Below are 20,106 nucleotides of genomic sequence, written 5' to 3'. Positions count from 1 at the left end.
ACGAGCGTGTGAACTTTCATTGTCCTGGCCCATTCAAAGTTTTTCAAGCTGTCAATTTTCACTTACGTGTCCTGGATTTATGGTGCATTTCTCTTCCTTGGGGAAGTTTTATGGCTGGCAACTGGAATGACTGGTTTTTCTGAGAGCTTGCAAATCCAGCACCTGTGTTTTTAACTATTTAATTTCTTAGTTTAGGTCCTGAATTAAAACAACCTGTGAAAGAAGATAGCCTATGTGTGTATTATCACCACTAGCATAATCCCTTTACATTGCTAAGTAAGCAGGCTTTCATTAAGAATTTAGTTTTAAACAGGCCATTTATTTTATTTTCAGTCAGCAAAGCCTATTTTTCCACATGTGTTAAAACTGCTAGCATTTCTTTCTTTAAATTCGGTCTGGCAGCTCCTCAGATTGCCCACACGGTCTTTGCAGCTGTAGTCCTTTCCTTGAATGCAGGAGTTTTATCCAAAGCATAGATACATTTATACTTGACTTGGCTCAGATAGTTAGTCTCTTTGAACTGCTGAACCTGGATACATTTTGGCAAGAAATGAACGCGTGTTCCTGTGCGAGTGAAATAAAAGTTGCTCATCGATTTCTTTAAGAGCTGGTTTGACTGGGCCTGTCACTCAGGAATTATGCCTGGTTTTGGTGAAGCACAGTGAAATATCCTGGGCATGACAGGGCCTTTTGAATCACAGTGGTTTCAGAATGAACAGATGGAATTAGCATAAAAACTGCATTTTGAAAGGGTGAAAATGTTTCATTTTGAAGGGGATTTTAGCTTTTGCAGCAAAGCAGTGCTGCCTGTTCACTTGATTACATATATGTTTCAGAACACACTGGTATACTTTTTCAGTGTGTCCCCATGTTCCATTTTGCCTGAAGTGTGCTATGCAGGCTGCTGCAGCAATTTTTTTTTTGTTGCTGCCAAAATGCAGTTTTGAGGTCCTGGTGCGCACAGGAGCCAGCGCCGCCAGGTTACTGTTTCTTGCGCAAATGCAGCTTAGTGATGTGGGGCAATGCCGTTGAGAGGGTCAATATATCCACACCCGAATAGCGATGGCCTTGTCCTGACCACCTGGATGACAGATCCCAGGAGACTAGCAGGTGAGACACCTTCAGGTTTCTCACAGTAGCGTCCGCCAGGCCCAGGCAAAAGAACACAGCAGGAGAGAGGCGAGCAGTGCGGGCCAAGTGAACCGTGCCAGCATATCCCCAGAACAACGGAGGTCCGGGAAGCGACAAAGCCGGTCTTATGGGCACCTGACTCCTCAGGTCAGGTATATTGGCGTTCTGCAGGAAGGGACGCCCAATTATTCAGTGTTGTGCACCCTAGAAGCTTAGGATTCAGCCAGGGGAAAATTCCAGGCTGCAGAGCTTCGCACTCAGGCAGCCACATTCAGCCGCGCACAACATCCGCCCACAACCCCAAATAAAACAAATTGTTCAACCAAGATTCTCCATACATAAGATCCTTAAACTACAAATATAAATACACTAGTCAAAAGCTCTACAATTCACCCCTGTAAAGGAAGACAAAAGAATTCCCGACTTTGTAGTGAAAGGTGGCACTCTGCCTCTAAAGGCAGAAGCACACAGGCAATAATAAATGAAGGTTTTCTTTTTCTTTTGTTTGCTCTCTTTCTTCCTTTCTTTCTTAGGTATGTCATGTCTTCTGATTGGTAGAACTGTAAAAAAGAACTGTAAACTCAATGTTGATTTTAAGTATGGCAATAAATTGGTTTTTAATATGTTGTAAAGATCTAATTTGATCAAAACAAATAACAAAACATTTTTTTTAAAAAGAAACCTGAAAGTGTCTCACCCGCTAGTCCTCGGGGATCTGTCATCCAGGTGGCCAGGACACGGCCATCGCTATTGGATCCAGTTCCTGGGGGTGGACCAGTGCGGGAGGATCACCTGGATGGGGGATCTTCAGGGAGTGGAAGTGGGACACCGACGGTTGTGAGGTGCGGTTCCCCCTTCCTTATAACACGACTTTTCCCCATCCTACCCCGTAGGATATTCAGAGATTCTACCTCTGACCCCGCCCTTCTCCGACATGAACACTTTCTTAAACCATGAAAGACAATGGATTAACACCAGAGCCATTTACCTGACATCTCCCAACACAAGGGTCAGGCAGGGTTAGGCAATTGATAACCACACACACCTGACGGGCCTTTCCCTTCCCCACAGGGATAATGTCATGACTCCTGCCCCTGCCCCTAATTATTTTCTCAACCAGCATCCATTCTGGGACATTGCAGCGGCCTGCAAGAAAGAGAGAAAGACAGGTCAGCACAAGAAAAGGCAGATAGCGTCGCACATCGCGCTTTCACTTACCATCTCGTGCTTAGCCCCAAGCAGCACAACATCACTAATGAGCTCTTCCTGCACCTAGAGGAAGAATGAGAGACATTAACAGGGGCAATTGGAAAGAAAAGAACAAACTGCAAAAACCAGCAAACTTACCCTGACGGATTGGAGCCAGAGCCGGTCTGGACTCTTAGGGCCCGCACCAGTGAAGCAACTAGGTCGCAGCGCGCCCACACCAACAACGCACCCCGGCACCGAGAGGCAGGACGGAGGGCGCATCATTCAAGAAAGCAAGGTGAGGAGAGAACTAAGGGGAACGTTGGGTCCACAAAGGAGGTGGGATCCAACAGAGACAGTAATATTAAACCCGAAATTCCTGTATTTCAGGCCCGATCCTCGGCCGAACAGAATCCAAGGGAGGGGTTAGAGATTGCAAGTGTTCCAGTCAGGCTGAATGGCGTCCCCGTGGATATCAGGTGAGCGTTACAGATAAAAGGTGGAGCACAAGAGCACACTATGAGCAAAGCAACATGCACAAGGAGGCGGCTGTTCCAGGACGGCAGTTCAAGAGGAGGAGAAAGGCGGCGAGACTGGGGAGGAGGACAAGGAGGGATGTGCCTTTGGCCCTTTCGACCCAGGCCAATGAAACCTATGTGAAAGGAATCGTAAGACTGGGAACTACAGCTGGTGTATGGTGTAACATGTCAACGGTGCACAAGGCCCTTCTACACTGATAACCAAGACGGAGAGAGGCACTTGCTACCATCCTGGACTCCAGAGACAAGAAACGCCTAGGAGTTCAACCCAGCCGGTGAGTCAGAGGGAGAACACATAGTGGACTGAGCTGTGTTGAACAAAAGTTGCAAATAGCAACCTGATATAAGATGAAAGAAGTTATTAACAAAGATCTTGTGTGTTAAACTTTTAAAGCCAGGGAAAAAACGTCTGCAGAGCGGTCCGGCGCTGCGTGGGCGCTTATTCAAAAGACTCTGCCTGGTCCCCTTTTGTTAAAAATACAGATACCAGAAGGCCCTGGGACAGCCCGTCAAGGAAGGTCAAAGTGGTCATACAAGGGTCGAGTAAAAACCCCTTGTACAGTCGAAAGTCTTTGACCCGCAATCAAGAAGCAAGCTAAGGAAAATGTGAACCCGGCTGAGGGATGGCTGCAAGGTGGGATGAAAAACAGTAACCCTGTGAACATTGTGTTGGCAAGAGTGAACCCGGTTGAGGGAGGCCCACAGTGAAAGATTGTTTAAAAAAGACAATACAACTTCTGAATACTATAGGTGATAGTATTAGGAGTAAAAAGGACGTAGTGAACCCGACGTAGGGACGCTAAACATCCAGAAGGATCGTAGTCCCGATGAGGGGGGTCCCGGGTTGAAGAGTCATCACCCATCGTAAAAGATAACAAAAAGGAACTTTTTGTTTTGTAATTTATATACATCAGGCACTCAGGGACAAGAGACTTTCTGTAAAAGAGACTTGGCCAACAAAGACCCGGATATCGCTGAGAAGAACAGTAGCATTGTACTGGAGAAGCCCCGTTGTGTGCTGTGCTCAAGATGCCCACCTTGTCCGATGCTAAAAAATCATGGGGAAGGTAGACCTCGCTATACTATCTTGACTTATTATTTATTGAGCGCTTCTTTTTTTTCTGGTGAACATTATCCCACACTATTTTGTAATTTAGCGGTAAGGATTGGCAATAGTTATTTTTAGCATAGACCGTTTTTATTTGACAAGATGCCACTAGGACTGCCTTATTATTATTTGATGGTCGTAGCTTGCTCCCATCTTAGATTTAGATAAGGTGTTTTTCTCGCCCCTTTATACAGTTTCATTAACACGCTTGAACTGTGATCACTTGTGTCTGTCTTTACTGTTGCCACCATGAGTTCCTTACAGGTCTCAGCTGCAGTATATCTTGTTCTGTTAGCAGACCACACCAAATGTTACAAAAGAATGGTTAAGGGGAAATGCTCTGTCTTTTCTTGGCAGTCTCTGTATTCACTTGAATAGCAGAAGGCTTTAGAGCAAACTGTAATTCCTGCAGAGTTCCAGATGCAATCCCTCTTTAGCTGCCGAAAGATAAAAAAGGGAGTGGGGAGGTCTCATCCCCTTAAATAAGTAATCTTCTACAGCAGATTGGTTCCCTCATAGCCTTCTGTAAGAGGTCTAATCCTAGCTGCCTATTTCGGAATCTTCTGCGCTTTTTGAGGTCATACCCAGAGTGCTTTGTGAGCAGTGAGTGGGGTACAGGACGTTTGGAAGCAAAGATGGTGGGACGCTTCTGTGAACTGATGCTTCTCTACTCGCTACACTCAACTCTGCCCCCCTCGCCTGTCTGCCTGAATCAAAGAGTCTCTGTCAATTACCACCCTGGCACGAGTACCTTGGTCTGTGCAAAGCCTGCTCTTTAAAGCACTGGAACTCTCCCTATCACTAGGAACAATCAGATCTTTCCTCTGGGTCAGGGCACAATGAATTTATATGAAGGTGGAAGGAGAGAGGCCTTAGAGTTTGGAGACAACTGCATTCTAATGGGGTTCCCAGGTCCCAAATCAGCCATGTTCTGGGGTGCTTTCCAGGTAGGGCTAGTCTTTAGGGATCTACAGCAACAGCACTTGTCGTCTCTTGAAGATATTCTCCATGGAAGTTGGGACTGAACTGGCCCAGAATCCCTGCAGCAATCCGGTTTCAACAAACTGAGTCTCTCTCTACTGTACAGCTGTCTGGTGGATTAGGTTGCCCCATATGAACACCCCTATATAACAAACAGGATTAAGACTTACAAACTGAGCTTGAGGAGACCCCAAGTAGAATATCTGGTTGAAGGCAGCACAATCAAGGAGCTTTGTGTTTTATCAGATAATGTCGGAATTAAGGTACTTTGATATTTGATCTTAAACAGACTCCCTCTTTGGGGAGACAAAATGGCTATTTTATCACATAAATCACGAGCAGACTGCATGTCTAGCTGGATTTAGCTAAGCTATTACTGTATTTTTGCTGTTTCTTTGGAGAGAGTCTTGAATCTACCATGTAAATTGCTAATAAATCTGAAAGGGTACATATTCTGTGGAACATAATGTGGTCACAGTATGTCCATTCCTTGCTTGACAGAAACTGAAGGTGCAAACCTATTGTATATAAATGTGCATAATTGTGAAAGTACACTTTCATTGTTGTATAGAAGATGTTCTCATACTCACCTACCAGCATTAATGTAATCCTTTCTGTGTTCCAAAAGGAAATCTTTCAATTTTCCAATATTGCAAATCTAAAAAAAAAGATTGAATTACATTTATTAAATGAATAGAATTGCATTTAGCTGTGTTTTATCAAATACCTTTAAAGTGGATGAATGCACTTATTTATGCATACGATAATATAGCAGACACCTAGCTGTGAGTAACAGAAAGCAGCACAAGAGATGAGGGAGGGTACAAAATTAGCATAAGAGAAGAGGCAGATGGGATACACTGAGGGTCAGAGTGGGTTACCAGGACCCAGAAATCAGAGTTATGTTCTTTGAAAAGTGGAGCATTGAGGGCCTCTCTGAACAGAACAAGGGTGGTAGGCTACTTGATGCATGCATGTTGTTCCAAAGTACTGGTGGTAGGTATATGAATTCTTGCATTCGTCATTTCTCCTCGTTTTCCAGCCTGCTAATGTTGTATCTTTTGTGTTGGAGTAGAGATGGGGAGATTCTCAGCAGGGCAGGTGGGTGTATGCATGATCAATTGCTTGGAAAATAGGTTATGGATGAAAGCAAGTAATGCAGGCTTGGAAGTTGTGGTGGATCAGAAGAAGGATGCATACTCTCAGAGGGCATCTTTAGAATTACTTTATTAAATGGCATGTGAAAAGCTGACTATACCAATCGCTATGGGGTATTCCCTACCTCCTTTACTAAGGTCCTAGTCAGTCATCTTTAAGTATCCAAAAAGAATGAGTCCACCATCCATAAACTAATGCTATCTAATGCTACCACTAAGTTGAACCAAATAAAAGAATAAGGTCAGGAGAATGTCTCCCTTCTCCCGACAGCTACTTCTTATACTGTTCTCTTTAGTCTTTTAAACTCCAGTTCAATATGTAATTTTCAAATAGTCGTTTGTGGCTCCTCGTATAAGCTCATACAATTCTCAATGTGCTCTTAGCTGCTCTTTTTCTTTGATGCAATGACTTTACTCGAGTCTGGTTGGTTCCTTAGGTTAATCTTGAAAAGGTTTGCATATTTCAGGAAAACTAGAAGTCTCTACAAGATTCTTATTTCTCTTGTTGGTATGTTTCCTCTCTATATCCTCTGCATTCTCTTGCAAGTTATTATTTTGAAGGCATCTTGGGCCTTCTGCTCCTGGTCTCCTGTTCTTATAGAACAATCATTCACTTCATAAACAGGGTTAATCTTCCCATCTTTCCAAGATAATACTATACTTACTTGTAAATTGTTTCTAAAGGCTTCCCATCCTTTCTCACTTTCTTTGAGCGTTTCAAACTCTCTTACAGTTCTCTCTCTCCCTTTTAGGATTAGTTATTCTCTCTCTGTCATTTAGGCAGTTCAGATTTTGCAACAACTTCTTATCTCTTTCAGCTCTATTGGTACCCCTTTTAGGGTGGGTTATGCTTCGCTTTCCTTAACCCAGGCAGTTCAAGTTTCTTTTCGGAGTTAACGAACACTGCACTTTGAATCCATTTGTCTCAGTGGATCTAGACTTTTCAGTTAAAGAGGCAATAGCTCTTTTCTCTTGTTCCTTCTTCAAGTCTTGATCATTTAAAGTATTGGATTTGGGGCACAGTCCCATATATGCCATTTTATGGCGTGTTTTCAGGGGTTCCTCATAGGAACAAGAGTCCTTGTACCCTAAGGGGGAACTCTCTCCCGGTGAAGTACCACTTGCCTCGACCTCTAAGGGGGGGTTGCCAAGAGGGAATTTTAAGATTGTCACACAAAAGAGTCCACTTAAAGCTTCCAATAGTGAGGACACAGGTTTAGGCTTGTTAATTCGTCTGTGAGAATGATTGGTATGATGTGATTGTACAGTGCTATGGCCACAGGGTGTGGTATTCATTCATTTTAGCAATTCCTGTAGGTAGGTACAAAAGAATATTACATTGATTAAATGTATTGTGTGAAAATGTATTCATGTATGCATACATATATCAATACATTATTATGAAACAATTTCTGAAATTAGGTTCTCCTTGTGGAATGTGGTTCTAAGAAAAAGTTAGGTGTGAAATGCAAGATGGTTAGAAATGTTGTGTGTAAGGTCAAAATATGCATCAGAGTAATCATTTTCACTTCAATGAGCAAGGAAGGGTAGTCATGAGCACCATACAAAAGTGTTCTTTGCCATTATTTTTGGTAAGTCATTACCTTTAAATCCGATGCGGTTAGCCCAATACAACCAGCACTCAAAAACGTTCATCAATAGCAGACTGATTTTGACACTGGTATTTTTATGTATAATGATGGCAGGCTTTGAGAACTCACAATTTTATTTAGGCAATGCACAGTGATATTCAATTATATGGCAAGGATCACACACTGTGACCCATGAAAAAACAATACAACAAACTAGTTCCACACCAACATCAACATTAAAAGGGACAGTACTGCTCCCAACATGCAATGTATAGGTGCTAAGCAGCAAGGGCCGAATAATAATCCCAATTACATTATTAGGCCAGTTGGCAACTGTGGTTCCCAGAAATGTAAACCATCATATACCCATATATGCGTCAGAGTACCCTCACTAGTGAACTCCCGCACTTTAGCTTCAGGAAATTCAACCAAACATTCAAAATATTGTCACATGGTAAAGGCGGTGTCTTTTTAAATGTGCTTAAGCCAAAGGACAGACATCACTCAAGGATGTTCAACAATCGCAGACATTTTTATCAGAGCGAGACGTGTTTTGAAATAATGTGGATCAATATACACGCCATCTCCATGAAATAAACAATATTCATGGGTATTAAGTCCTCAAAAATCTTTCACCCTTTCCCAAAATCCCAAACTACACCCCACCCCACAAGTATTGCAATTTGACGCCCTGGGTATGTCATGATATATGGCTACATAAGCTTTCCTCCCACCCCCACATCACTATTACTCACTTTGACCAAGTAGAGACTCCCAACACCACATCCTTACATTGCCATCTGCTTCAATTCAAAAAATGCCTATCTGACACCCACATCCAAACATAACCTAACCACCCATCCTCAAAACCACAATCACATAACAAAGTAGGGTAAATTGCATCATCCACCCAAACAGCCCAGACAAAGGCATCTGCCCCACTTTGTGTCATGTCGCTGCGCTCCCACGAACCTGCCTTCTTTAACCCCAGCATCTAACCCCTGCATTTTCAGCACCAACCCCTCTGTCCCCCAAATATTCAGGCCAAGCTGAAGATGGTCGGGCCCTCTGCTTAAAGTGAAAACAGTCTGAGGCGCTCATATAGTACATACATTGGCACAAAGATACGTTTAATCAGTATGCCACGTTTTAGCACAAACCTTATGGCGCCGGCCATTTTGACAAACCACTTTGGCCGCAGAGCCCCTTCGACATGGCCATAGTAGCGCAAAACCGAATTTGGCGCTGGTCATTTGGCGCAATGGTCATTTAGACATGGCTGACATTGGAGCCTGAGTGTAAACAGCCCTCATGCCAAATGCCAAAAGTAGTAGGTTATGCGCATTCTTGTGAATAGATTGTAGAGAAGAACTCAATGTAAAATTCAAAAGGCTTATTCCCAGCTCTCTTTGCCATGCGCCCTGCTTATTGGTGCTTGTGGAGCAGTTGGGGGACTCGCCTCCATTGATGCTCCGCCACGCTTTCTGTTCTGCGTTCGGCGCGGTCTAGTAGTTTCCAACATGGCCGACCGCTAGGAGGTTCTTATTCCCCCCATCTCCCAGCGGTCGGCGCGTTGCAACCCTGATGCTGGCTTTCCTTTGGGTGTAAGTGCTGTTTTCTTCTTTTGGCCATTTGCCTGCTATCCTTTTGCTCCAGCCCTTTGGATTTTTCAGCTCCGGTTCGCCGGCTTCTTTTCCTCCGGTTCACAGGTGTGTTTTCCCTCTCACTTAACCTCTTGCCCTACTGTGCGGCAGGTTCTCGTCCCTGCTCACGGATTCTACTGTATTTTCCCACCGGCGCTCTCTCTCTCTCTTGTTCCTCCCTCTCGCGGCTCTCTCCCCCGTTCCCTGTACCTCTTACCCTTCTTCTGTTGGCTTTGCTGCATTCTCTTCCTGCTACGTTTCCTGGTTCCACTTTTTCCTGCGGTCTAGCTCCCAGGACGCTGCTTTATGTGGCTAGGTATCTGCCCTGCTGATCCGCTCATAAGATTGTCCTCCATTTTGGCGACTCTGCTTACCTTTGCTGATCTGGCTCTCCAGAAGGGATCTTCCTGCTTGTTACCTGGATTCCGTACCAAGCTCCTCCTCACCAACTCAATCAGGGTTTTTTTTGTGCCGTTGGAGGCTTTTTCCCCACTTTTAGATATTCCGGGAGCGAGGCCACTGATCTGTGTTAACACCACAGTCATAGTGGCTTCCTCCTGGGGTAGACCGTACCTACACAAAAAAAAAGGATTTCAGAGCAAGAGGAAGAAAGAAGGTGCCCTCTCCAAGCTCCAGCGATCTGAAGCCAACATTGACACTCTTTCACTGAGGCATAGAATTTGCAGTATTAGGTTACGTCATATTTATCCTGTTGGAATAAAATTCTACTCCGTATGTTAATATTATTTTTACAGAATTTATAGTTGCCAATATAGTTTATAGTTGCCAATATAGTTTTTTATACTCTCGCTCATTATTTTCTCCTGACGGTTTAAAAATCATGACATTTACTGCAGATTATCAAACTATTAAGGATTTGCAAAATAGCTTTGCGAACATTTGCATATTTTGGTTCATTCTTGTACAGAATTCTTACTGGACTATACTGTACATTTCAGATTTTGTTTCTTCAAGTTTCTCTCGCTTGTGTGATGGGTGGCTTCTTAAAAGTTCAAGAGAATGCAGTATCAAACACAAATGAAGGGCAACACATGAGCAGGACTAAGTTAGAGCTCTAAAGGCTTTCCATTTTAAGCTTATGTAGCTCATCCAGACCAGGGTTGTACTTTGCATTCGGGAACTTATGTTCCCGCATTTATAATGATAAAGCAAAACTACAGGTACCAGACGGCACCAAAAAAAGCAGAACCGGATGATTCTCTCTCGCCCGAGCTGAGACACAGGGTGAGAACACCGTTGATTATCAAGACATATTCCAATGGGTTGGATGTTCCTAGGGACACAGAAGGAGTTGAAGAAATGAGTTTCTGGGAGAAGTGTACATTGTGGAAAAGTGGCAGCCCGTTACAGACCTCCTGGGGTGTTGAATTCAAGCACTTCACATATCCTCATTTTTAGATTTGATCCATGCCTTCGAATGATCGTCAAAAACTGTGCGCACGTCAATCTTGCATTGTGGGTTGGCTGGAAGGGGAGGTAATATTTGCACCCAATAACATACATTACAGTTGGTTTTACTATTTTTTTTAACCTGTAAATAAAGATACCTTCTAAAAGAAATGGGCTATTGTCACGACCCTCGCCCAAAACCCCCTCTGGCAAACCCATTGGCCAGGTGGAGTCAGGACTCGGGCCTATAGAGCCTGGCATCTTCTTCAAAAGCCCTCATGGGGTCAGTCCTGGCGCCTATGGCGCCAGGCTCATACACCATGAAAAACAATGTGCTTGGGAACTACTTTATTGTATTGTCAGCCAAAATGGAGGCATCCACATAGCTTGGTTCCTAAAAACCAAGCTATGCGGTCTAGTGTTTTGGGTGTGGTAGCCTAGGTACTACTTTACTTGGACTATTTTGTTGGGGCCATTTAAACCACACCCGAGCAAGACAACACGCTTTGTGTTACTTTGCAGCTTGCAACGTGACGCTCACCGTGTCCAGCTATTCCCTCGAACCTCTGAGAAGCAGAACTTGCAAGTAGACAAAAGGAACATCATTAGCAGCAGCATCTTACCTGCAGTCTTCATCTTTAAACACTCGCAGCTACTGAGAACAGCTTCCTCGAATCTGCACGCCTCCCGGACAGAACGACCTGAAGGAGGAAGATAGAGGCAACATTAAAGAAAGCAGTAGAGACATTTACAAATTACGAACTGCTCAAAAGGCTTACCTGGCTGGTCGCCTCTCGGCTGGCACCACTCCGGACATTCCACTCGCGCTGAAGAACACCACGACCTACAAGGAAGGAAAACACAGGTTAGCAAAGGCAAGACTTCGCAGCGCTGCGCATAGCGCTTACTTACCGCATATATAGCGCTCTTAATGCGCCTTCATTTACCAGCGGGGCTCAACCAAGCCAGTTCGCCGCACTGAAGTTCTGAATACCTAAGGGAGAAAAAAAAGAGACATTTTAAACAAAGAAAGGCATGCAGGATAGCAACAAAACTAAATAACAGCAATAAGACCTGCCTGAACAATATCAAACGGGCCGGCGTCAGTGAAGTAACTGGACTGCACTCGCCCATGAAAGACAACGCGCCCCTGCAAAGAAGGCAGAACCTTCCCCGCAGACCACATCAGGGCAAAGCTGAGAAGCATACCAGCGAGTAATCCGGCTGGGTGGCGTCCCTGTGGATACCAGGTAAGCGTAACAGCTATTTTGTTTTGTCTTCATTTTGGCTCTTAAAACAGTTGGGTCTGTGGTTCATCTGCAAGGCGTTAAGAGAAGTGGTTTTAAGACAAAGTTCCTGACACACGACATGGCAATACAAATTGCATGCTTATTTTGCATAATTATCACACTTTTAGCCCTCCTTAGACTATGTTTGCATGTTATTCAGAATGTAGTACTCCAGTAATCCCTGATGTAGTGCCATCAGGTCTTCGTCCACTCCAAAGGAAACGTTTGTTATATTTTATTGCTTCAAACGTACATAATGCATTAGCAGTTTCAAAGGATAAAAGACGAATAAGAAATAAAGTCATAAGTGTACCCAATGTGAAGGCATCAAGTGTCAGGATGGAGTAAGGCCTAACTTGCCCTATGCTAAGGGGGGGATTTCCCTACCTAAAGAAACCAAGGATAGTCTGTGTCGTAAAGTTCATCTCAAATGTCTGTCTGGGTCCAAAACCTATGCTTGCCCTCACAACAAAATCTATACAATGTGTAGGGATGTCAGCAACCAAAGAAACAGTGTTCAAAGTAAAGTTCTGAGCGTCGACCAGCTCTGGGTTTATTTTCAGCTTTTTCTTTCTCAGGTTCAAAACAGTTCCACAAAAAGGTCTTGGGGCTCCCTTTCCCAAGCTCAACAAAGTTCCAAACAATCTCAGGGTTCCCTTCCCCAAGTTCAACACAGTTCCAAAGGTCATCAGGGTTCCCTTCCCCAAGTTCAACACAGTTCACAGTTAATTCAATGTTGTCAGCTTTCAGTATGAATGGTACTCTTTTAGGTATCCTAAACATTCGTTTGGCTCTTCCTCTCTTTTAGTCACTTCCAGACTGGTGAGCCAAAACTTAAGTCTCCTTGTTTTCCTTGGCTCACTCCAAGTAGTGGTTACTTGATCTAGGCGCAGTTGTCAGACCTCACGGTCCGCCCATCATAGGTCACGCAACCAATAACACTAGACACTTTATAATGTTCACTGATTCTCATTGGACTACTACTTTGCCACCATATGTTTCCTCTCTGCACTTGTGAAATGAGTCCATTTGCACTCTTGGCAGTCTCTTGACTCTGCCAACACATGCCTTTCACACACTTCACTCGCTGTGTTTTTTCCTTGTTATCACCATGCTTTCACACTAACCAACAGTGCTTCTCATTTGCCTTTCACGTGCTCCACCAATTCTCATTACTGGTTTTCACTTGGCTTTTCACTTTCATATTGATCATAAATGCTTTTTCCTTAATTTCATTCTGCTCGTAAATACACATCACTTTCTCTCCATTCTTGCAGTAATTTCATTTCACTTGTGCATAATTTTTCTTTAGTTTGATATTCCATATTTGTTATACTTGGCATTTCTCTCGACACTCAATGTCCATCAGGTCTGCATTAATTTGCTCGGCCCCTTCTTTGGCCCAGATTAAGCCCCCGGAGCGTCCGAGTACGAGTGCCCTCTCCCTGCCACTCACCGGTATATGGAAGCTCCTCCAAGTGCTTGCGCGATCCTCTTCTGCTTTCGCTCGCTCCCCTCTCTCATATCGGGAGCACCGGCAAGCCACGCTTGCCTCTTCCGGACATTCTTGCTACCTCCTGCAGCGAAGTGGAAGCTTCTGTAAGCCATAGCTCCAGCTGGGGACACAGCTCGGAGCTCTGCATGGCTCTTGACTTCTCTTGCGGCTCTCTGCAGCCGCTGCATACTTCCCGCTCTCCTGCGCCCACCGGTGTCTTTTTCACTGGCTTCTCCTCTCCATCCTGCTCCATGGTGCCCTGGCTTCCAAGATGGTTCCACCCTCTCATGTGGATCACTCCTTTTTATATGCACCTGTAGCCTCTTAGAGGGTTGCAGGTGCAAGTCTTTATCCTGACTACAATTAACTCTCTCACTGGGACATGCCTGACTTTCAGAATGGTGTTCTACAGTCCTCTTCCTTGTCCCAGTACCAAAGTGGTGTGCTCAGGTGGAGGTTTGAATTCCTTCTAGTCTCCTCTTCCTCGTCCCAGTCTTAAAGGGGCCTAAATGGGATATAGGCCGAATGTGTGACAGTGGGGAAGAGTGGTAATAACCTATAAAGGTTGGGGGAGGGTAGGATGTATTTTGACATGGGAAAAGGGGACACCATACCTCACCTAAAGGCACCTTTCCTCCACTCCCCAAGGTCCCTCCACCCAGGTGATCCTCCCTCGCATATCCATCCTTAGGGATGGGAACCAAAAGCGATGGCCCTTCTCTGGCCACCAAAGAGTAAGATCCAAGGTGAGTAGATGTGAGGTTGCCCTTAGGTTCCTCACACCAACCTTTTGACAAAGAGACAAATAAACTAAGTCAGAAGTATACTTGCGCCTAAAGGTCACGGTGGGCGTGTAGCTGCGGCCAACAGGGCGTGCCGAAAGGTGATCTACGGCAAAACAGCCATGCCAGAACATCAGGCACCCAAATGTTTGCGCCTAAACATCCTGCTCCGAAGTTTAATAGCCGCTGATCATCACGTCATCACGAGACAGACGATCAGCCAGAAGGGAGCTTAAACACTAATTGTCCACTGAAGAGCTCCAAACCCTGATGTGGAGGAACCAGTGTTAGAAGGCCATCTAAATGACCCTCTGTAAGAGGATTGAATTCAACACTACAGCTAAGTCAATGCCTAGTCTGGGATACTGAATGGAAACCCTTATTGATATATCTTTATGTCCAGTTCATGAGTTCTGGATGACTACCCCTATATAACACCCCTCTCTTAGAATCCCCCTGACCCCGCTGAGCCAAGAAGTAGTTCTGTTTTGCAAGTTTAAAAGGTTTATTTGAAAAAAAATTAACAGTGTATATATATCACACTTTTATAATGAATTAATAATTAATATCACACTTAAAACATGAGCAGTGATCAACAGTGAATAATGTCCTACTAGTAACTGATTTGGTTACCCAGGAGTAGTATAAGGATGAGGTAGCACACTTGTGAATAGGAACAGAAGAATAAGGGGGTAGAGAATGATTTATATAAGTTCAGATGGATGCAATGTTGAATGAAAATGCAGTACAGAAAATACTCAATATGATTTCAACAAAACAATGTAATCACTTTTCTCTGGCAATCCACTCCCCCCCTTATGCAATGTAAGGAAATGAAGAGTAGCACACAGTTCTCAGACATGCAATCAAATGTAATTCAGTTCACCCCAGCAAGCTTAGACTACGGATATAAGTTGAAACACAGGCCCAAAATGCTTTTATATGTGCTGGCAATGAAGTGAGGAATATGCTGAAAATGGTTTTAATTCCCTTTAGGAGGTTCAGGGAGAGTGAAAGATCCTTGGGATGAGCTCAGGCTCCCTTTAACAATGCTCTAGGAGTAACTAGCAGGTTAAACGAATTTTTGGCAAAGGAAAGCAAGGAAGCTGCTGTTTTCACACGTGGCTGGATTTTTAAACCAAATCGCAAATCGCGGCAAAATTTGCGAATGCGTGAATCACGATTACGGCAAATGTATAAGTCGGTTAGTTGAAAAGCTAAGATTCTAAGCTTTCAGAGGAAAGTTAAACCAAGTTTCTAGCCCAAACGGTTCCAAAGATATGAACGATTTTGTAAAGGTCGTTTTTCGAATTTAAAGTAACTCAAATTGACAGGTGACAGCTTTTAAAAATGACAGGTGACAGCTATGTGGCTGCAGAATTGACAAGTGAAAGTTAGCAGGCAGTTCTGCTTAGATTAAATAGATAGAATTATATCACTGGAAACTAAGATTTGGTTTCACACCGTCCTAGCTGTACTCACAATGTATTTGAAAGGTCTAGGTCTCACGGATCGGGTCAAGATGGCTTCGGTTCTGGTTTCGCTCCGGACGGTCTCTGCGCACAGCGTCTGGTCTCTGCTCTGCTGGTCTGGTCTGACACTCCTCCTGGCCCGGCTCCTGGATCTCTGGGTACAGCGTCTGTGCACAGCTCCTGGATCTTTCTGCATAGCTTTCTCTGGACACAGCGCTGATCTGCACGGCTCCTGGATGCTGCTACCGCTGTTAGGTTTGCTGGATGCTGAGGCCTGCTGAGAAGAGTTCTCAGTTTGTGGGTTTAGGCCCTTGCTTTGAGTTCTGAATCAGGTTCTTTAGAGTTTTAAAGACTAAGTGTTGGATCTGGTATCTTCTGGATGTTGTGTGGTCCGGCAGAGCGCGTTGCAGCAACTGGATTTGAATGTCTCTACCTGTCCCAGCAGTCTCTTTTTGTGTGTTTTGAAAGTGGGTGTGTGCCTGGGCCTAGCTAAGCCTGCCCCTTTCTACTTGTCATTGGCCCAATTCTCCCCTCTCCCATGATTGGGGGAAGGAAATGTGAGTCAGAGTGATGCTGTAGGTATTATGGGTCAGAGGATCCTCCCCTGGTCAGTTTGCCCACAAATCTATATTTGATTCAAATACATATTGCACAGATACCCAGTCGTTTAAAATTACATGCACCCATCACATGAGGTATACTCTGTTCAAACTCTGCTCTTCCTGGGGGCTTGCATTCAGAAATGGCAACATTTTGCACTTTTTAACTGGTTTTCCAATATCGGACATTTACCCAAATTTACACACATGTGCGCAAGGAGTGTGGACATTAATTGATGAAGTGTCAGATTTTTAACATGCAGACATTTGGAGTGAAACCATATTTTCTGCTAGCAACCCCCCAGATCATACCACCAGGTCCTAAAACCTCTTAAAATGTGGGCAGAAAAATCACAAGAATTATGGTATCATTTAGATAATTTTGACAAGTCCGCACCATGAGTTATACATCTTTCTTAAAATCATATTCTGGCCAACAGGGGTGTTTCTTCCCAGGTCTCATGGTGGAGAAACCAGTCTATCCACTTTCTTTAAGGTGAGCCTGTCCTCAGAGGGGCTTCCCCTCCCCTTTTTTGCCAAGAGGAAGCCACTTTACGACCTCCCCTATAAACCATCTGCCTGAGTCAAGGAAGGGCTTTGTTCAAAAGGAAGCCATTTACGACCACCCTAATAAACCATCTGCCTGGGCCCAGGACAGGCCTTTGTTCAACTCCCTGTAGCTGCTCCACCTCTAATCTAATCAGAGAGGTGACAACTCCTTTTGGCAAGGGGAAGAGTGGCTGAGCAGGTTTTAACTCCTGTGGGGGTAGATGTCAGGCAGAATTCAGTTCCTTTAAACCAGAATTTAGCTAACATGTCACTTTTTGTTCCCAGTTTAAATCAAACATACAATTTTTACACATGCAGCTAAAACACCGATTCTAGGTTCTAAACTATGACATTTCAACAGTGACAAACTATGTGACACTCAAAAGTAGGTCACTCAGTTAATTTAAACATTTTTGATTTTTGGTAGTTTTAAATCCAGTTTCAGTTAGGCTGCTGCAGACCTGCAGAGCTCAGCCAGTCTTGTTATGAACATTGTTTTGGGGCTCTTCAACTTCCCAGATTGTGTATGCACACATACTTCATTCTGCCAGATGTCTGCTGGTGTTCAGTGAGATTTTTGGATATGTTGCAATGATTGAAATAGGCATTTTGAGCTGGCATTCAGGGAAACAAAAGGTGATTTTAAAGTGCGTTTTTTCCTTTGGCACACATTTCACTCATGGCACCCCGGCCCATCCTGCTCGCACTGGTGGGTGGCAAGTTAGGCAACCATTTTAGTGTGCACAAACTGAGTGGTTCTCCTGGATTTTGGCGCACATGTGGGCTTTTTGGCCATCTTGGATTTTCTAAGCCCACAGCACCAAATGTTGCAGCATGATAGCTCAAACGTGGGTCGGGACACCCAACAAGGCCCCCCCACGCGACTGCACTTTGAATTTGAGTCGATGGGGAGTCGGGTGCACAAAGGTCTTGACCCACGCACTGGTATGTCCGCTTAATCTTCTTCCAATTCTGCAAATGGCACAGTTCAGCATCTTTTCCTCCATCAGGTATTGATCGATCGGTTCTCCTTGCTGGTCCTGATGGGAATATTGGGCGGTACCCCGGGCCCCTTGGGTCTCTGCTCCCGGTCTCCGGATCGTCGTCCTTGGCCAGTCTCCAGGTTTTCTTTCTCCTAGGACGACAAAGGAAAAGCGGCAATACCTATGCATGGACATTTCTCCCCCACCATTGATATAGTGGGGTGGCATATCTATTTTAGAACTCAACGGATATGAACATGCACATTTTTTTAAATTAAGCGACAGGAACACATAAACTTGAGAAACACAGAATTTGATAGGTTATATGTAGGATATTTTAGGGTTGGAATTGAATTACTCTGGAGCGGTACCCTCTGGGATTACAGAGGACTCCTCCAGTTGCTGAAAAGTGTGCTGGGATGGCAACACTTCAACTGGTTTATGTGGACCCACTTGTCTTCCCCCTCTGCCAAACCGCCTTTGGGGATGCGGATCTTGTAGGCCACAGGGGAGATCTTGTCTATAATCTCAAAGTGTCCCTTCCATGTAGGCAAGAATTTTCGCTGTTTTGCCTGGTTTCTTTGGAAGTTGTATAAATAGACCCGATCCCCCACCTGATATTCCTTCCTGGAAGTTTTCAGGTCATAGTGGGTCTTCATACTCTCGGCTGATCTTTCTAGATTCCGCTGAGCATAGGCAAAAGCATGTTGAAGGTGTTTCCTTAAATTCTCCACATACTCATGAGTTGTGGAGGCATTTATCAACGTTTTCTCTTGGGTTCTGTAGAGCAAATGCTGGGGAAGCACCATCTTGCGTCCAGTCATCAACTCAAATGGTGACATTTTGGTTGCAGATGAAGGGGTAGATCTGATGGCCATTAGGACCAGAGGTAATCGGATATCCCAACTTGGCCCAGAATCTGCCACAAACTTCTTTAATATGCTCTCAATGGTTCGGTTATATCTCTCTACTGCACCAGAAGAAGCTGACCGGTAAGCAATATGTAACTTCCTCTTGACCCCCAGTATCTCCCACATCTTTGTCATTACTTCACTGGTGAAGTGGCTACCCCTGTCTGACTCAATCCTTTGAGGTAGACCAAAACGGGAAAAGATGTGGCTAATCATCAGGGCAGCTGCAGTTTCTGCCTTGCAGTTTGGGGCTGGGAGACATTCTACCCACTTGGTAAACAAGCATGTAACGGTCAACATGTACTTGTTTCCTCTAGACGAGCGAATCACAGGGCCTACAAAGTCGATTTGCAAATCTGACCAGGGCAGTGTCATTCCCCTCTTTTGGAGAGGTGCCCGGTGTGTGAGAGATGATGGCTGAAATTGTGCACACACAAGACACCCCTTCAAGTATTGGTCTAGGTCCTGCCCCATGTGTGGCCAGTATGCAACCTCTCTTAAGATTTCCAGTGTTATGTGAAACCCCCTATGACCGGCGGTGGTCGCATCATGGGCGTGACTTAACATCAGGCTTTGGAATGAGGTAGGAACCACCCACTGATCGTGGCCAGCTTTGGATTTCCTTACCAGCAAACCGTCTTGGAGGATTGGGCGGTTGAAAGATCATTGTGAGCATTTGTCTGGGACCTAGTGATAGCAGTGACCTGGATTTCCCCCAACAGGGACTCTATTTCGATTAGATCCTCTTGGATGGCCCCGGTTTTGGCCAGCTGATCAGCTAAGTCATTTCCCGTTTTGTCTGGTCCCTCTACTTTGGAATGAACCTTGATCTTTTTCCAGTAGATGGTCATCCCATTCGATGTGACCAGATCATCAATGTTTTGGATTAACTTCCCATGTTTCAGGGGTTTGTTATTAGCGCATAACATGCCTCTGGTTTTCCAATTAACCAGGTGCTCCACGAACCCGTTCCGTACATAATCCGAATCAGTGATTATGACCAGTTCGTGGAGTTGATGTTGGACAGCAGTCAGGATGGCCTGATGCACAGCCATCAGTTCTGCCACCTGACTACTTCGGGGACCAATTTTGTAACCAGCGGAGGGTTATGGGAACTCCTTCACCCATGCATTCCCTACGCCAGCCACCAGTTCTTTCTCCCCGTCGTTTTCAACATGGTAAGAGCATCCATCCACATACACAGTGGGCATTCCCTCACACTTGTCCTCTTCAAAGACTTTGTCTGGGGAATTAAGGTATGCCTCCTTGTTGTCCTT

General features: G+C 44.6%; 1 protein-coding gene across 1 annotated transcript in view; it reads right to left on the bottom strand.

The window, feature by feature from the left end:
* The window catches only part of STX18 (syntaxin 18), a 559,937-nt gene that overhangs the window by 531,834 nt on the left and 7,997 nt on the right, over positions 1-20,106 (bottom strand). The window contains exon 2 of the mRNA XM_069641306.1: positions 5,538-5,605. Within this exon, the coding sequence (XP_069497407.1) occupies positions 5,538-5,605 (68 nt within the window). The remainder of the gene's footprint in view (positions 1-5,537; positions 5,606-20,106) is intronic.

The sequence above is a fragment of the Ambystoma mexicanum genome, chromosome 1q (assembly GCF_040938575.1).
Source record: "Ambystoma mexicanum isolate Mex_15411 chromosome 1q, UKY_AmexF1_1, whole genome shotgun sequence".
Taxonomy (NCBI): Eukaryota; Metazoa; Chordata; class Amphibia; order Caudata; family Ambystomatidae; genus Ambystoma; species Ambystoma mexicanum.
Note: the sequence above shows the minus strand (reverse complement) of the source record. Positions and strands in the feature narration are given on the sequence as shown.